At 43.5% G+C, this 14,647-nt stretch overlaps 1 protein-coding gene across 1 annotated transcript; it reads right to left on the reverse strand.

Moving 5' to 3' along the window:
* Nucleotides 1-5,455: 5,455 nt before the first annotated feature.
* On the reverse strand, nucleotides 5,456-14,609 carry LOC118727040 (polyunsaturated fatty acid lipoxygenase ALOX12-like). The gene is given in 9 exon segments (XM_036452493.1): nucleotides 5,456-5,635; nucleotides 5,763-5,933; nucleotides 6,038-6,138; nucleotides 9,047-9,168; nucleotides 10,093-10,262; nucleotides 10,495-10,581; nucleotides 12,894-13,103; nucleotides 13,736-13,879; nucleotides 14,415-14,609. Coding segments are annotated over 9 exon segments (1,380 nt in total).
* Between the last annotated feature and the right edge of the window lie 38 nt (nucleotides 14,610-14,647).

Raw genomic sequence — 14,647 nt, forward strand, 5'->3', positions numbered from 1 at the left:
TTGAAGCTGTGTGTGTGTGTGTGTGTGTGTTTTACAGCCCACATAAACTTAAACCTTGTTTATTTGGCCCATGTTAGCCTTTGAATTTGAGATGCTTGGTCTACACAGCATGCACTCACATATCTTGCTACCACTACAAACTCCATGTATATGAAACTGAACATATCTTTGACTTCAAAATGGGCTTCTGCTGACTGTATTGTTTCTGACAATTGTTCTGGTTCATAAGCTTATACCTTTCTTGCTCCTGCTGCTAGTGTCATCAAGATTTCAAAAACATTTTGTAGGCTAGCAAAAGGCTGTTTTTGCTGCCTTCTGGTTAGCAATAGATACTAGGCTCACTACTGTGTAAAATTACAATATTTCTGGATCAGTACAACTATCTACAGGGTAGTCTAGTGGTTGCAGCAGCCCATACCCCTGAGCTTTCTCTCCAATCTTGCCCTCAGGCATCCTGCAACTGCTATTTCCTCTCATCACAAAGTCTTTGCATTTTCCTTTCCATTGGTCTAATGACCATGTCATGCACCTCTCATTGGGCAGGTTAAATAAGCTCTTGGGCTGGTCTTCTGTCCCTTTGACCTTCTACTTAATAAATCCTAAATTGTGGTGGAACATTCTCCATAAAAAAGTATGGTGTTTATTGCTTTCTCTTTTGATTTCTGACTCTATATCCAGTTCTCTGGTTATTTTTCATGTATACCATTTATCTTGCCAGTTAAATGCTAGCTCTTTGAAAGCAGCAATACTTTATCAAATTACATTCCTGCTCTACAGCAGACTCTGCTGGAGAATTTCAGAACTGCATTACAATAAGTGCTGAATATTTGCTAAGTAATTTGACTTAATAGATGGCACCTCTCTGTATTATTTCTTCATCTGCACGAAGACCTATGATTATCTCAAAATAAAATAATTTAAAAATTAGAAATACAGGCACAAGTTGCAAGGTCCTGACACAATTTCCCCTTGTTTAAAAATTGCTATAAAGATTTTTTTTTATTACAGTAATACGGACACTCATTCAATTAGAAGAAGCTTGGTTAACTTCTTCCCAAACAGGTGGCTTATGCTTTTTAAATCTTGGAGAATTGTTGTGTTGTTTCCTTCCTCTGGGATGTGAGGGAGATGGGACAAGGAGGGTAGAGGATGTACCTTGAAGACAGGGTGCAGTCCTGGGAGGCACCTCATGGTGGCCACAGCGATGACCTCACCCAGCAGATGAGTGCTCAGCAAGTGATACTGGAGCTCATGCAGTTGGGAATCTGAACTTCGGACCCACATCTTTGCCAGGAGCCAGGCAAGGGGAGGATCTGAGGGCAGGAACAGTGGTGGGGTGGGGCAGCTGGGGCTGGGAGGCTGGATCTGAAACCAAGAGGAGCTAAGCATTCATTGGCTTCTTCCTGTGTTAGAAGCTATGCTTATTATTCTGGGGGAAACACTGGTGACTGATTGTTGTCTCCCAGGGATTACAATATAGTCAGAGGAATGAAGGCCTTTCCACTCATCCTCTCAGGTGCTGTGGGGAGGTGTCAGTGCCATGATGCTCAGGTTCAAAGCAGGAGGAATTGGAAAGAGGTGTCTAGTGTGACTGAGGGAAACGATGAGGTATGGGATCCCTTATTACATCCCGCCTGGTTCAGGCTTCCTCTTCAGGGTTCCGTGTTCTGGAGCAGGCTGCACACAAATGAAGAGAGGCTGGAAAAGAGTTAATTTGGGAGAATGGGGTGCCAGGCGGGACTACTGCTGCTCTGGCTTTTGCTATCCCTTTTTATTGAGGCTATGGGGAACACCCATATCCTTTTGGCAGGAAATTCCAATAATAGACAATCAGCAATAATTTACATTATGATTAGCAGGTGGAGGTTGCTTTAACTACCTAAGTCTCAATTAAATGAGTTAATGGCTCTGACCATTCAGAGCGATTAAGGTTGGCCAGGCTTCTGGATTCCCTTTTCACATTTGGCAATGAGGGTGTGAGTTAGGATGGTAGAATAGAAATGAGAAGGTGGACATGTGAGATAACTGACAGTTCCTATGAACTGATGAGAACAGTAAGTGTGAAAACATTAAAACCAAGGGAGAAATGTGTCTAAGAAAGAAGGGATATTCCACCGAATCATAGATAAAAAAGATTCAGTAGCCTTATCATGAGAACTAACAGCATTCTGACTCAAAAAGGCAATTCCAGGTGAGTAGTAAGTAGGCTGTAAGGTAGAAAGGAGATTCTGAATACAAGGGCACGTATCACTGAACCATGCAAGGGTGGGAGACAAGAGTCAGCAGTGTTTGTCCCTTGGCAGAGGTTGGCGATGAACAGAGTGGTGTTGGGCAGAGGTTTCTGAGGACACCTCACCTGGATGACCATGGGCTCCATCTTCAGTATGACAACGGGGACAGCCAGGTACTGCTTCTCATTGGCTGCAATTCCATCCAGTAGGATGAAGTCAGCCTCAAAAAGGGAAACTTTCTAAGCAAAGTAATGCACCCATGGTTAGAGTTGAAAGCATACCTCCACACACCAAGGCAAAGGGGAAGAAATGTAAAGACATCCACTCTCTTGCCATCATCCCCTATCATAGTCCCAGTGGCAGAAATGAAGGAAGCACCAGAGCATCAAGTTCAAGTTCTCTTATTTTAGAGGGAGGGCTAAGACTCCATGGAAGGAGGCTTCCCTAGAGATATGTAGCTTGTCTGTGTCAGAGGCAGTGGGTTAAGTATGCCCATTGATTCTGTCGCCCAGGTATGCCCAGCTCTCCCCTTGTCAGGCGGCCTAAGCTCCTTTCCCCACCGTCTCCTAATGGTCAGCTTTATTGGCAGAATCCAGCTTCGATGCTTTCCCTACATCTTCACCTCTAGGTTTTCCCAGCAGAGGACTCTACACCCAGGGACAGTGGGTTACCACAATCTCCCTTTCCAGACTCAACTTTGGTTCCTTCCCTTCACCACCTCACAGACAGGGAGAAGACAATCGGGGGCTGGAGGCTGTACCTGGAGTTCTTTCTCCAGCTGGGCCTGAAGCTCCTCCATCTCCGAGGGCAGCACCAGCCGGGAGGGCAGAGAGGTGGAGCGTCTCAGCAGCATGGGGTTGGCGCCATTGAGGAACTGGTAGCCAAAAAGCTCATCATGCTGCCAGCGCTGGTGAACCTTCTCTGTGGGGTCACAGTGGAGGTTAGGAGAGGATATTCACCACAATTTGATGTTCCTCTCTTTCAGGCTCTATTTAATCTAGGGATTTAGTCACATGACTCCCCCATACCCAGCCCATATATTTCCCCCCATTTTTTTCTATTGCAATATTAAGGTACAGTATATGTGTACATATATTACCATTGCTCCCATTCCCCACCCCACTCTCATACATGCACTCACCTCCCCCCTTCCCCCCCCCTAGTGTTTTGTGTCCATTCGTTGTGCTTATATGCATGTATACAAGTCCTTTGGTTGATCTATCTTCCCTGCCTCTCCCTAATCTTCCCACTGCAATTTGACCATCTGTTTGATGCTTTACTGCCTCTGTATCTATCTTTTTGTTCATCAGTTTATAATGTTTTTTATTATCCACAGATGAGTGAGATCATGTAGTATTTTTCTTTCATTGACTGGCTTATTTCGCTTAGCATAATGTTCTCCAGTTCCCATCCAGGTTGCTGCAAATGGTAAGAATTCCTTCTTTTTTTATGGCAGCATAGTATTCAATTGTGTAGATATACCATAGTTTTCTGATCCAGTCATCTGCTGATTGGTACCTAGGCTGTTTCCAAATCTTAGCTATTGTGAATTATGCTGCTATGAACATAGGGGTGCATATATCCTTTCTGATTGGTATTTCTAGTTTCTTTGGATATATTCCTAGGAGTGGGATTACTGGGTAAAATGGGAGTTTCATTTTCAGTTTTTTGAGGAAGCTCCATACTGTTCTCCACAGTGGTTGCACCAGTCTGCATTCCCACCAGCAGTGCATGAGGGTTCCGTTTTCTCCGCAACCTCGCCAACACTTGTCATTTGTTGATTTGTTGATGATAGCCATTCTGACAGGTGTGAGATGATACCAAATTGTTTTGATTTGCATCTCTTGGATAGTGACTTTGAGCATGTTTTCATGTGCCTCTTGGCCTTCCTTCTGTCTTCTTTTGAAAAGATTCTATTTAGGTCTGTTGCCCATTTTTTTTTATTGGATCATTTATCTTCCTTTTATTAAGTTGTATAAACTGCCTGTAGATGTTGGAGATTAAACCTTTATCAGTGATAACGTTTGCAAATATGTTCTCCCATACAGTGGGCTTACTTGTTGTATTGTTGATGGTTTCTTTTGCTGTGCAAAAGCTTTTTATTTTGATGTAGTCCCATTTGTTTATTTTCTCTTTAGCTTCCATTGCCCTAGGGGCAGTATCAGTGAAGAAGTTCTTTTGGCATATGTCTGAGATTTTGCTGCCTGTGGATGCCTCTAGTATTTTTACGGTTTCCCTTTTATGTTTAAGTCCTGTATCCATTTTGAGTTTATTTTTGTGTATGGTGTAAGTTGGTGATCTATGGTAGTTTCATTTTTTTGCATGTATCTGTCCAATTTTGCCAACACCATTTATTGAAGAGACTGTCTTGACTCCATCCTTTGTCATCCTGCCATACTCACCGTTGCTTTGAGTGGGGACTCAGGCGGGGGTGGGGAGTGAGTGGGGCTTGGGGACCCAGGTGCTACTCAGGGCCCAGAGGTCAGCTGGGACCTGCCCTTCCATGCCAGATGCTGGTGCTTTGATCACTGGCCAGGCCTAGGGACTGCACCTATGCACGAATTTCATGCGCCAGGCCTCTAGGAAGCCAGAAGCCCAAGGAAAGCTAAAGTACCTCTAAAGAACAGATTGGATGAATATGTCAGTAAAAGGCAGGCTATGTTAAGTATAAAGCTGTGGTGATTATGTTAGTGTGGTATAAATACTGGAAAGCTAAGAACTATTTTATTTATATTGATAGATGGCAACTTAATCTATGTCAACATTATAGATGATAAGGGAGGATGGGCTTTTCAATGAACAGTGCTGTGATAACTGATATCCAGATTAGAAAAAAGGAATGGAATTAACTTATATCTCTCACTGTATTAAAAATTAGGTACACCATTAAAAATACCTTTAAATCACTTGTATCAATGATAAGGTAATACCATTATATAATGATTTATTGACAAATAGAGAAGGCAAAATATCCAGAGGAAAGAAAACATTACATGAGTAGCTATTTGATTTCTCTAAGGGAGTTGGTTTCAAGTTAAAGATCATTCTCTTAAGGGAACTGGAAGTAAGGACAATGCCTCATGCAGGTGAGGTATTTAGGTAGGGAACTCAAGAGGAGAAAATACAACCATAGCAACTCAGACCCATGAAAACAGTAAATATCAGGGGGAAATGTTAAGCATGGTGGGGGCCTCAAGTATATGAATATATGAGCCCATTTGGGCTCAGATAGTGATACTGCTCTCTACAAGGCTGGGCTTCAGGTATTCATAGGGAAGGTCTAGCTGCTCATTCTGGGCCTCGATTTCCCTTTCCAAGTTGTCCAGATCAGCCTGAAACTGCCTTAAAATAGCCTTGGGCTCAGGACCTGAGAAATACTCTTCTTTGTGATGCCCCAGTGGTACCTGAAGCAGAAAGAAAGGACCAATTATCTTCTAGTTCTAAGACAAAGGAACCCAAACTCCAGTCCCTCACCCTAATGTCTCCTTGTTAGTCATCAATCCCATCAGAATTCCAGAGGTTTCTTCTCACCATGTCTAGCGAAGACCGGCTAACGAGCCATGTGGCTAACATTTGAAGACTGGTCTGCCAGACATTAGGTAGTGAGCCCATCACTGTGTCCATTGTGACATCCTTTTTGGTGGTGGTTGGGGCCATCCGCATTGAGCTTGGGGCATTAGGGACCCAGGCATACCAGTCGAACTGGAAGAAGAAGAATCTGGAGTCACTCAGAAACTCTGATTCAGGAACTTAGACCTCAGCTCTGTTCCTCAAGTATCCCCAAGCTTTCTCTCAGAGACCCAGACCTGGCCCATGTTGACTGCTGCATGCTGGGCAGAGCATGTGAAGATGCACATGGTAAAGAAATGACAGAGCTGAGCCCGAGACTGGAAGGACACAGGGAAACCTAGAGAAAAGAGCAAAGCTTAGACACTGCATTTCCAAAGGAGTGAGGAAATATTGTAAATGCTGATATCTTGTCATGTCCATATATTAGAATTAGTGAGTGTTCATTCATTTATTCATTTATTCAAAAAGTCATGTACTACTATGTACCAGACACTATAAAGGCACTGGGAATATGTTGATAGACAAAACAGACTGTAGTGGTGAAGAATGATAATAAACAGAATAACTAAGTAAAATTATACACAGCGTCTGAGATAGTGATAAGAATATAAGTAAGGCAGGGAAAGGAGATATGCGATGTAAAGGGGTGATAGCTAATAATTTAGTCAAGAGACTAGTCCTTGCTTTGCTGCTGACTAACTCATTACCTTGGACTACCTACTTAGCTTCTCTGAGCTTCTGTTTATTTTACTATGAAAATAGAGATAATAATACTTACCTTATAAAGGGACGGTTCATGCAAAGCCCCTCAGTCCATTGTAGGTATGTTTGTTTATAAGGTAGAGAGTGGGCAGGGCCGAGAACCTGGTTGATCAGCTATCCAGTGTTCAAAAGTGTTAAAAGCAACAGGAGAGAGGTAGACACCCAAAATAAAATGGTTCAGGAGAGTGACAGGCTCTATATAAAGGAGAATATCCATGTGGCTACTAAACCTAAGATAGGTTCCTCGATTCTACCAGTCACTAGGAGAATACAACTTAAACTCATAATGCGAAAACATAACATTCACAATATGACCAAAGCATTTTTTCAAATATTTGAGAAGATACTGACTATACCTCATACTCTGTGGAAGATGAGTAAATGTATACAAGCACACTGGAAAACTGTCAGAAACCACTAAAGCAGAACATACACATGTCCTATGACCATCAATTTCACTTCTAGATACACACCCAACAGAACTGTACACACGACATTGTTCACAGCAGCAATGACATTAATAGCCTCGAAATGGAAACAAACCAAATGCCCATCAATGGGAGAAAGGAAAAAAAATAAAGTCTACCATATTCACAAAATAGAATAATATATAATGAGAACAATGAACTACATGCTACATTTCACAGCAGCATGGGTAAATTTCAAACAATTTGGAGACATTAGTGAGTGCATGTTTTTGTGTAAAGTTCAAACAGGTAAAACTAACCTGTGCAGTATGAAGTGGTTACCTTTGGATGGGCAAAGACTGGACTAGCACAAGGGGCTTTCTGGGGAGCTAGTAATGTGTTGGTTTTTTTTTGTTTGTTTGTTTTTAAATTTGTGCTAATTATACAGGCATGTCACTTTACTGAAAGTTCAAGTTGTAGCCTATGATTTATAACATTAACTTTTTTTTAGTGTATATTATTTTAATAAAATTTCCAACCTCCCCCAACGCGGTTAAGAATACGAGGTTGCTCTCCTAATTTCTGGAAAGCAGTTCCAGGTATCTGGGCTATGATGCAGAAAAAAAGCAGTCATGGACTCATTTTGGAACTGGAACACCATCAAATCCACTCAATTTACAGTTGAGATGCTGCTCAGGGTGTTTAAGGACCTGCTCACATATTACACTTGCTGACTGTATTCGGGAGGTAATTTTTCGGAGTGGGGCATAGGATCACAATAATTTTATATTGATTGTTTTACATGTTTCAACTTTGTCACATTATTTCAATTGGGAGAAGAAATACATTCATTTCAGTGAAAGGATATTAAAAGCCAATGAGATTAAATAGCTTTCTCAAGCAGAGGTCTGGGAAGAGAAAATCTCAACACACTGCCTTTAATGAGGGTGATGAGCGAAGGATGGCACAAAGACAACCATGAAAATTGCTGGAGACACAGTGTGGGTGCAAGAGGTTAAAGCTCACATTCGAATAAGGTTTACAAGTGCTCTGATGTGGGTATTTCACGGGCAGAAGCATGAAAGAGAGAATGAGAAGGGTGTTTTGGATCAGGTGGAGCCTGATGGCCAGAAATGAGACATACTACAGAGGTTTTGGTCGTGAAGGATTTTGGAGGTGTTCTTGGATGAATGGGGAAGGTACAGCCCCAGATGCTTTGAGATAGGACTCCAATCCATGGTAGGCGTGTGGTTTATGATGTGTGCATCCTCTGGGCCCGGTTATAAGTAATAGATCTTAGCTGTTGGCGACAGTTATTGCACAGAGAGAGTGTAAGGCATTCAAGGTATTGGTGTGAAGAGTGAAGGGGGAAGGAGCTAAAGGATGATTCAAAACAGACTCTTCTGGCCTATGTGTACGAGAGAGAGAAATATGAATCTAGGAAGAGCTCAAGAAAGGCTATTTCTTAGTTATCAATTTAAAATGGGGTAGGGGAACTACAGGTGGTTAGTTCACTGGTGAGGAGTACACTTTTTTTTTTTTTTTTTTTTTTTTTTTTTTTTTTTTAAGAAACTTCAGTCCCAAGGATCATGACACTGAGTTTGGGTTCAAGTCAAATATATACAGTACTGAGACTACATCTAGAAATGGCCCTGCACTTGGCAGGCGTGTAGGATGTCTGGATCCTGTGTGAGTGCTGGACAGTATTAAGAAGGAAAAAAGGGAGGGAAAGCTAGGGTAGGATTTCATGGGCCCCCCATTTCTATCCTTAATAAAGAAAACAGACAATAATTGGAAGAGAGCCTGGCAGGGCCTGGGCAGATCCCTTACTGACTATGGCTCTGGCCTTATTAGTCCCTATGGCAGGTTAGGGCCTCTTTGAAAAGGAGGGGGAGGCCAATTCTTGGGTTTCTAGAATTGTCCTGAGACTTAGGAAGTGGGAATGGGAATAAGATGCTCCATGTGTGGTGGGACATGGCTGATGAGGGGTTGGGGTCATGGTCCCAGAGGGGCAAGACTGAAAAGGGCCTCTAGTCAGAGGGTCTAGGAGCTCCCTTCTCTGGGGAGGGATCTTACCTCGGTCCTGGGCCTGGCACAGCCCCACCTCAGTGATCTCCTGACACCAGGCCTGCAGCTCAGGGTCCCCTCTCACGACGTCATCCCCGTGGTAGAAGAGGTGGATGATCCCCTCCACGTACCTGCCCAGAGGAGAAGGGAGCTGAGCTCCTTGAGAGTAGAAAGCTCTAGTCTCTGGCTGCTACTTCTTTTCTGTGGTGTCTATCCAGCTGATTCTCACTGTACCTGAGGACAGATCTGATAAGACTTTCCTTTTGGGGCACCCTGAAGGTCTTTCTACACGCTAGTTTAGAAAGGAAATGTGGGACGTTAGTTTTAAGAATTCTGCCTGGCCAATGTGCCTCAGTGGTTGAGTGTGGACTTATGAACCAGGAGGTGACAGTTCAATTCCCAGTTGGGGCACATGTCTGGGTTGCTGGCTAGATCCTTAACACACATGTGTCAAACACAAGGCCCGCGGGCCAAATCCGTCCCGCCAGGCCTTGCAATGTGGCCCGCACCGCGCTGTCATCACTGCACTCCGCTGCGTTTCCATCACAATGACAGTTTATGATTGTTCAGTAAACCATTCGGCCCGCGATTTAGGCTGGATTTTAGATTTTGGCCCCTTCTCTGATTGAGTTCGACACCCCTACCTTAACAGGTGGCAGCTAATCAATGATTCTCATTATTGGTGATTCTATAACTTTCTCTCTCTCCCTCTCTGAAATCAATATAAATAAATATATAATAGCATTGCAAACACATGGTTCATAGTCACTCTTCATAACAAAATGGTCTACCCTCTTTAACTTTAGTATAGGTGTCTGATTCCCCCAGATCCCTTAGGTTTACTCACCCATACAACTCTGTTCACTTATATTGTCTATTTCAGCCTTGACATCCTCAGATCCTACTTTCTATTCCTCATCTCTTCTCAATAGACTCCTTTGCTTCTCCTTTCTGGACTTTCTTCTTTCATATTTCTTTGGCCTCATGGTGACCTCAGGTTAAAGCCCCATTCTCACTGTTCCCAATGTCCTTTTATTTCTCCACCTCTCACCCACCGGGCAGTGATCTCCCAGAGCTGAAAAGCATCATGGGCATAGAGGGCACTTGGGATTCCCAGCAGGCCCCAGTCAGCCAGATCGTCAGGAGGACAGAGGGAGCGGTAGGTCAGCTTAGCCATGGCCTGATGGAGCACCTATATATGGCCCCCTCCACCTGTGCTCCATGCCTGTGACAACAGAAATGAGAGGACTTGAGGGGACAAACAGAACCAGAAAACATGGCATAGTATGTAAAGTGGTCAGATGTGGCCTTTTCAGATTCAATGACATTGGTTTAAAGGGGCAAGGCTCCTGGGTTAAAGGGTCAGGACAGTCACACAGCGGGGCCTGGAATGTTGAAAGTGACAGGAGGTCATGCAGACTTGGGTGATTGGGTGGCCCCACAATCCTCCTCCTTACCTTATCAAATAAGCCTCCTTCTGAGACGAGTTGGTTCCGTGCCCTGGTGTTGATGTCCAGGGTGTAGCGGGTGTGTGGGATCAGGAGCTGGATGGAGAAGGGTGGAGGGGTGCTTTATGGAGGACATGCTTGGATCCTTATTAGTGAGCAGCACTCAGCATGTGGCTTTCTCTCCCTCTTTTCTTGATGCTTTCCTACCTGTTGGTGCCTTTGCCAGGTAGTCTCCTCCCTCTCTGATCTCTAGTCTCATATTCTCCTCTTCCCCTGTGAGTTGAGCTTTGGAGTCTGACTGACCTGGACTTTAATATACACTTCACCACTTAATTTGATACTTGACCAAGATAATAAACCCTCTAAACACCCATCTCTTTTTTTATTTACAGAGGATGACAATAGAGTCGCATCGCAGGCGCTGTGGTGATGCTTATGTGTATAACATATGAGAGTGTTCAGTACATTGCCTAGCACACAAATGTCCTTAAATAGTAGTTATTATTATCCCCACTTAGAGTATAGGTGTCATTTGAGAATCAGTCCTTTATCTTTGGATTTTAAAAAAAGATTTTTCTATCATACACATCCTTACAGTTTAAACTAGCCTTTCTATTAATTTTCAAAGTTGCTCCTCCAAACTTTAGTTATTTTACTCTTGCATTTTTAAAATTTCGGGGTTGGCCAAAACCAGTTTGGCTCAGTGGTAGAGCATCGGTCTGCGGACTGAAAGGTCCCAGGTTTGATTCCGGTCAAGGGCATGTACGTTGGTGCGGGCACATCCCCGGTAGGGGGTGTGCAAGAGGCAGCTGGTCAATGTTTTTCTCTCATCGACATTTCTAGCTCTCTATCTCTCTCCCTTCCTCTCTGTACAATATCAATAAAATATATTTACAAAAAATAAATAAAATTTTGGGTTTGGATTGGGTAGGGGACTTTCAGTAAGAATTAAAAGAACCTTATTGATCTACCCTCTTTAACAGCAGAGGGGCTATTGTCAAATCTCCTCCCACCTCCAATTAGGCACTGTTAGTTAGGGCCCTCTCTCCTGCTTTCCTTTGCCCTTCAAAAAGGCGATCTGATCCTCATGTGTATTTCCTTTTGTCTTAAACAATTTTGTCTTCATCCAGTGATGGGGGATTCATGCAATATTGTTATTTATGTGAGCTGGTGATGCTGCAGAGAGGGAAGAACCCAACTGAAATAATTGGAACCAATATAACAAAGCAATTCACATTGGTCTGAAACCTCAGAAAGACTATTAAAGATGCTGAGTGTCAAAGGAAACCCCAAGTCTACATGAGGAGGGAAGAAACCAGAAGACAAAGAACTAATCATAAAAGCAAGAACTACTGCCAAAACCAGTTTGGCTCAGTGGTAGAGCATCAGTCTGCAGACTGAAAGGTCCCAGGTTCTATTCCGGTCAAGGGCATGTACATTGGTTGCAGGCACATCTCCGGTAGGGGGTGTGCAAGAGGCAGCTGGTCAATGTTTCTCTCTCATTGACGTTTCTAGCTCTCTCTCTCTCTCTCCTTTCCTCTCTGTAAAAAATCAATAAAAATATATTTAAAAAAATAGCAAGAACTACTATTTTTTGTCACATTTAGCCTATGTAACGCTGGGCATGATGCAACTACTATTTCCTCTCATCACAAAGTCTTTGCATTTTCTTTCCATTGGTTTAACGACCATGTCATGCACCTCTCATTGGGCAGGTTAAATAAGTCCTTGGGCTGGTCTTTTATTCCTTTGATCTTCTACTTAATGAATCCTAAGCTGTGGTGTTGATTGCTTTCTGTCTTGATTTCACCTTTATATCCAGATTCTGTTCCATGGTTCTTCTTATTTTTTTTTTAAATTTAAATTCTTTATAGTTTAAAGTATTACACAAGTCTCCTTTCCCCTACCCTCCCCCCATTGACCTCTCCCCAGCTGATTGGTTATTTTTCATGTGTACCGTTTGTCTTGCCAGTTAAATGCTAACTCTGTGAAGCAGAGCAATACTTTTTATTTATGAAATTACATTCCTGCTCTACAGCACACTCTGCTGGAGAATATCAGAACTGCATTACAATAAGTACTGAATGTATGCTAAGTAACTTGGCATCTCTCTGTATTATTTCTTCAAACTGCATAAGAACATATGATTATCTCAAAATAAAATAATTTAAACTTTAAAAATAAAGCCACAAGGTGCAAGGTCCTGACACAATAATTGCCTCTTGTCTGTTTACAAATCACAAATATTTTTTTTATTACATCAACGCAGATACTCATTCAATTAGAAGAAGCTTGGTTAACTTCTTCCCAAACAGGTGGCTTATGCTTTTTAAATTCTAGAGAACTGTTGTGTTGTTTCCTTCCTCTGGGATGTGAGGGAGATGGGACAAGGAGGGTAGAGGATGTACCTTGAAGACAGGGTGCAGTCCTGGGAGGCACCTCATGGTGGCCACAGCGATGACCTCACCCAGCAGATGAGTGCTCAGCAAGTGATACTGGAGCTCATGCAGTTGGGAATCTGAACTTCGGACCCACATCTTTACCAGGAGCCAGACAAGGGGAGGATCTGAGGGCAGGAACAGTGGTGGGGTGGGGCAGCTGGGGCTGGGAGGCTGGATCTGAAACCAAGAGAAGCTAAGCATTCATTGGCTTCTTCCTGTGTTAGAAGCTATGCTTATTATTCTGGGGGAAACACTGGTGACTGATTATTGTCTCCCAGGGATTATAATATAGTCGGAGGAATGAAGGCCCTTCTACTCATCCTCTCAAGTGCTGTGGGGAAGTGTCAGTGCCATGATGCTCAGGTTCAAAGCAGGAGGAATTGGAAAGAGGTGTCTAGTATGACTGAAGGAAACTTGATGAAGGTGAGAGTTAGGATGGTAGAATCAGAAGGAGAAGGTGGACACGTGAGATAAATAACAGTTCCTATGAACTGATTGATGAGAACAGTAAGTGTGAAAACACATTACAACCAAGGGAGAAAATATGTCTAAGAAAGAAGGGATATTCCACAGAATCATAGGTCAAAAAAGATAATCTTATGGTGAGAACTATCAGCATTCTGACTCTCAAATAGGCAATTCTAGGTGAGTAGTGAGTAGGCTGTAAGGTAGAAAGGAGATATTGGATATAAGGATAGATGTCACTGAACAATGCAGGGGTGGGTGACAGCCTGCTGTCTTTGTCCACTGGCAGAGGTTGGGGATGAACATAGAGCAGCGTTGGGCAGAGGCTTCTGAGGATACCTCACCTGGATGACCATGGGCAGCAGCTTCCCACTGGGTTCCATCTTCAGCATGACAAGGGGGACAGCCAGGTACTGCTTCTCTCCTTGGATCACGTTGCCTAAAATTCCATCCAGCAGGATGAAGTCAGCCTCAAACAGGGAACCATTCTAAGGAAAGAGGAATGAATCCAGGGTTAGAGTTGAAAGCATACATCCACAGGTCCAAGGCAAAGGGGAAGAAATGTAAAGACATCCACTTTCTTGTCATTATCCCCTATTAGTACCTGAGTCCCAGTGGCAGAAGTGAAGGAAGTACCAGAGCATCAAGTTCAAGTTCTCTTATTTTAGAGGGAGGGCTAAGACCCCATGGAAGGAAGCTTCCCTAGAGACATGCAGCTTGTCTGTGTCAGAGGCAGTTTTAGGGTTAAGTATGCCCATTGCTTCTGTCCCACAGGTATGCCCCGCTCTCCCCTGGTCAGGCTGCCCAAGCTCCTTTCTCCACCATCTCCTAATGGTCAGCTTTATTGGCAGAATCCAGCTTTGATGCTTTTCCCTACATTTTCACCTATAGGTTTTCCCAGCAGAGGACTCTATACCCAGGGACAGTGGGTTACCACAGCCTCTCTTTCCAGACTCAACTTTGGTTCCTTCCCTTCACCACCTCACAGACAGGGAGAAGAAAATCGGGGGCTGGAGGCTGTACCTGGAGTTCTTTCTCCAGCTGGGCCTGAAGCTCCTCCATCTCCGAGGGTAGCACCAGCCGGGAGGGGCAGAGAGGTGGAGCGGTCTCAGCAGCATGGGGTTGGCTGCCATTGAGGAACTGGTAGCCAAAAAGCTCATCTTCCTGCCAGCGCTGTGCGAACCTTCTCTGTGGGGTCAGACGGAAGATAGTCACCATAACCTGATGTTCCTCTCCTTCAGACTCTCCTTAATCTA

Source organism: Pipistrellus kuhlii, unplaced genomic scaffold, assembly GCF_014108245.1.
Source record: "Pipistrellus kuhlii isolate mPipKuh1 unplaced genomic scaffold, mPipKuh1.p scaffold_m20_p_23, whole genome shotgun sequence".
In the NCBI taxonomy this organism is placed as follows: domain Eukaryota; kingdom Metazoa; phylum Chordata; class Mammalia; order Chiroptera; family Vespertilionidae; genus Pipistrellus; species Pipistrellus kuhlii.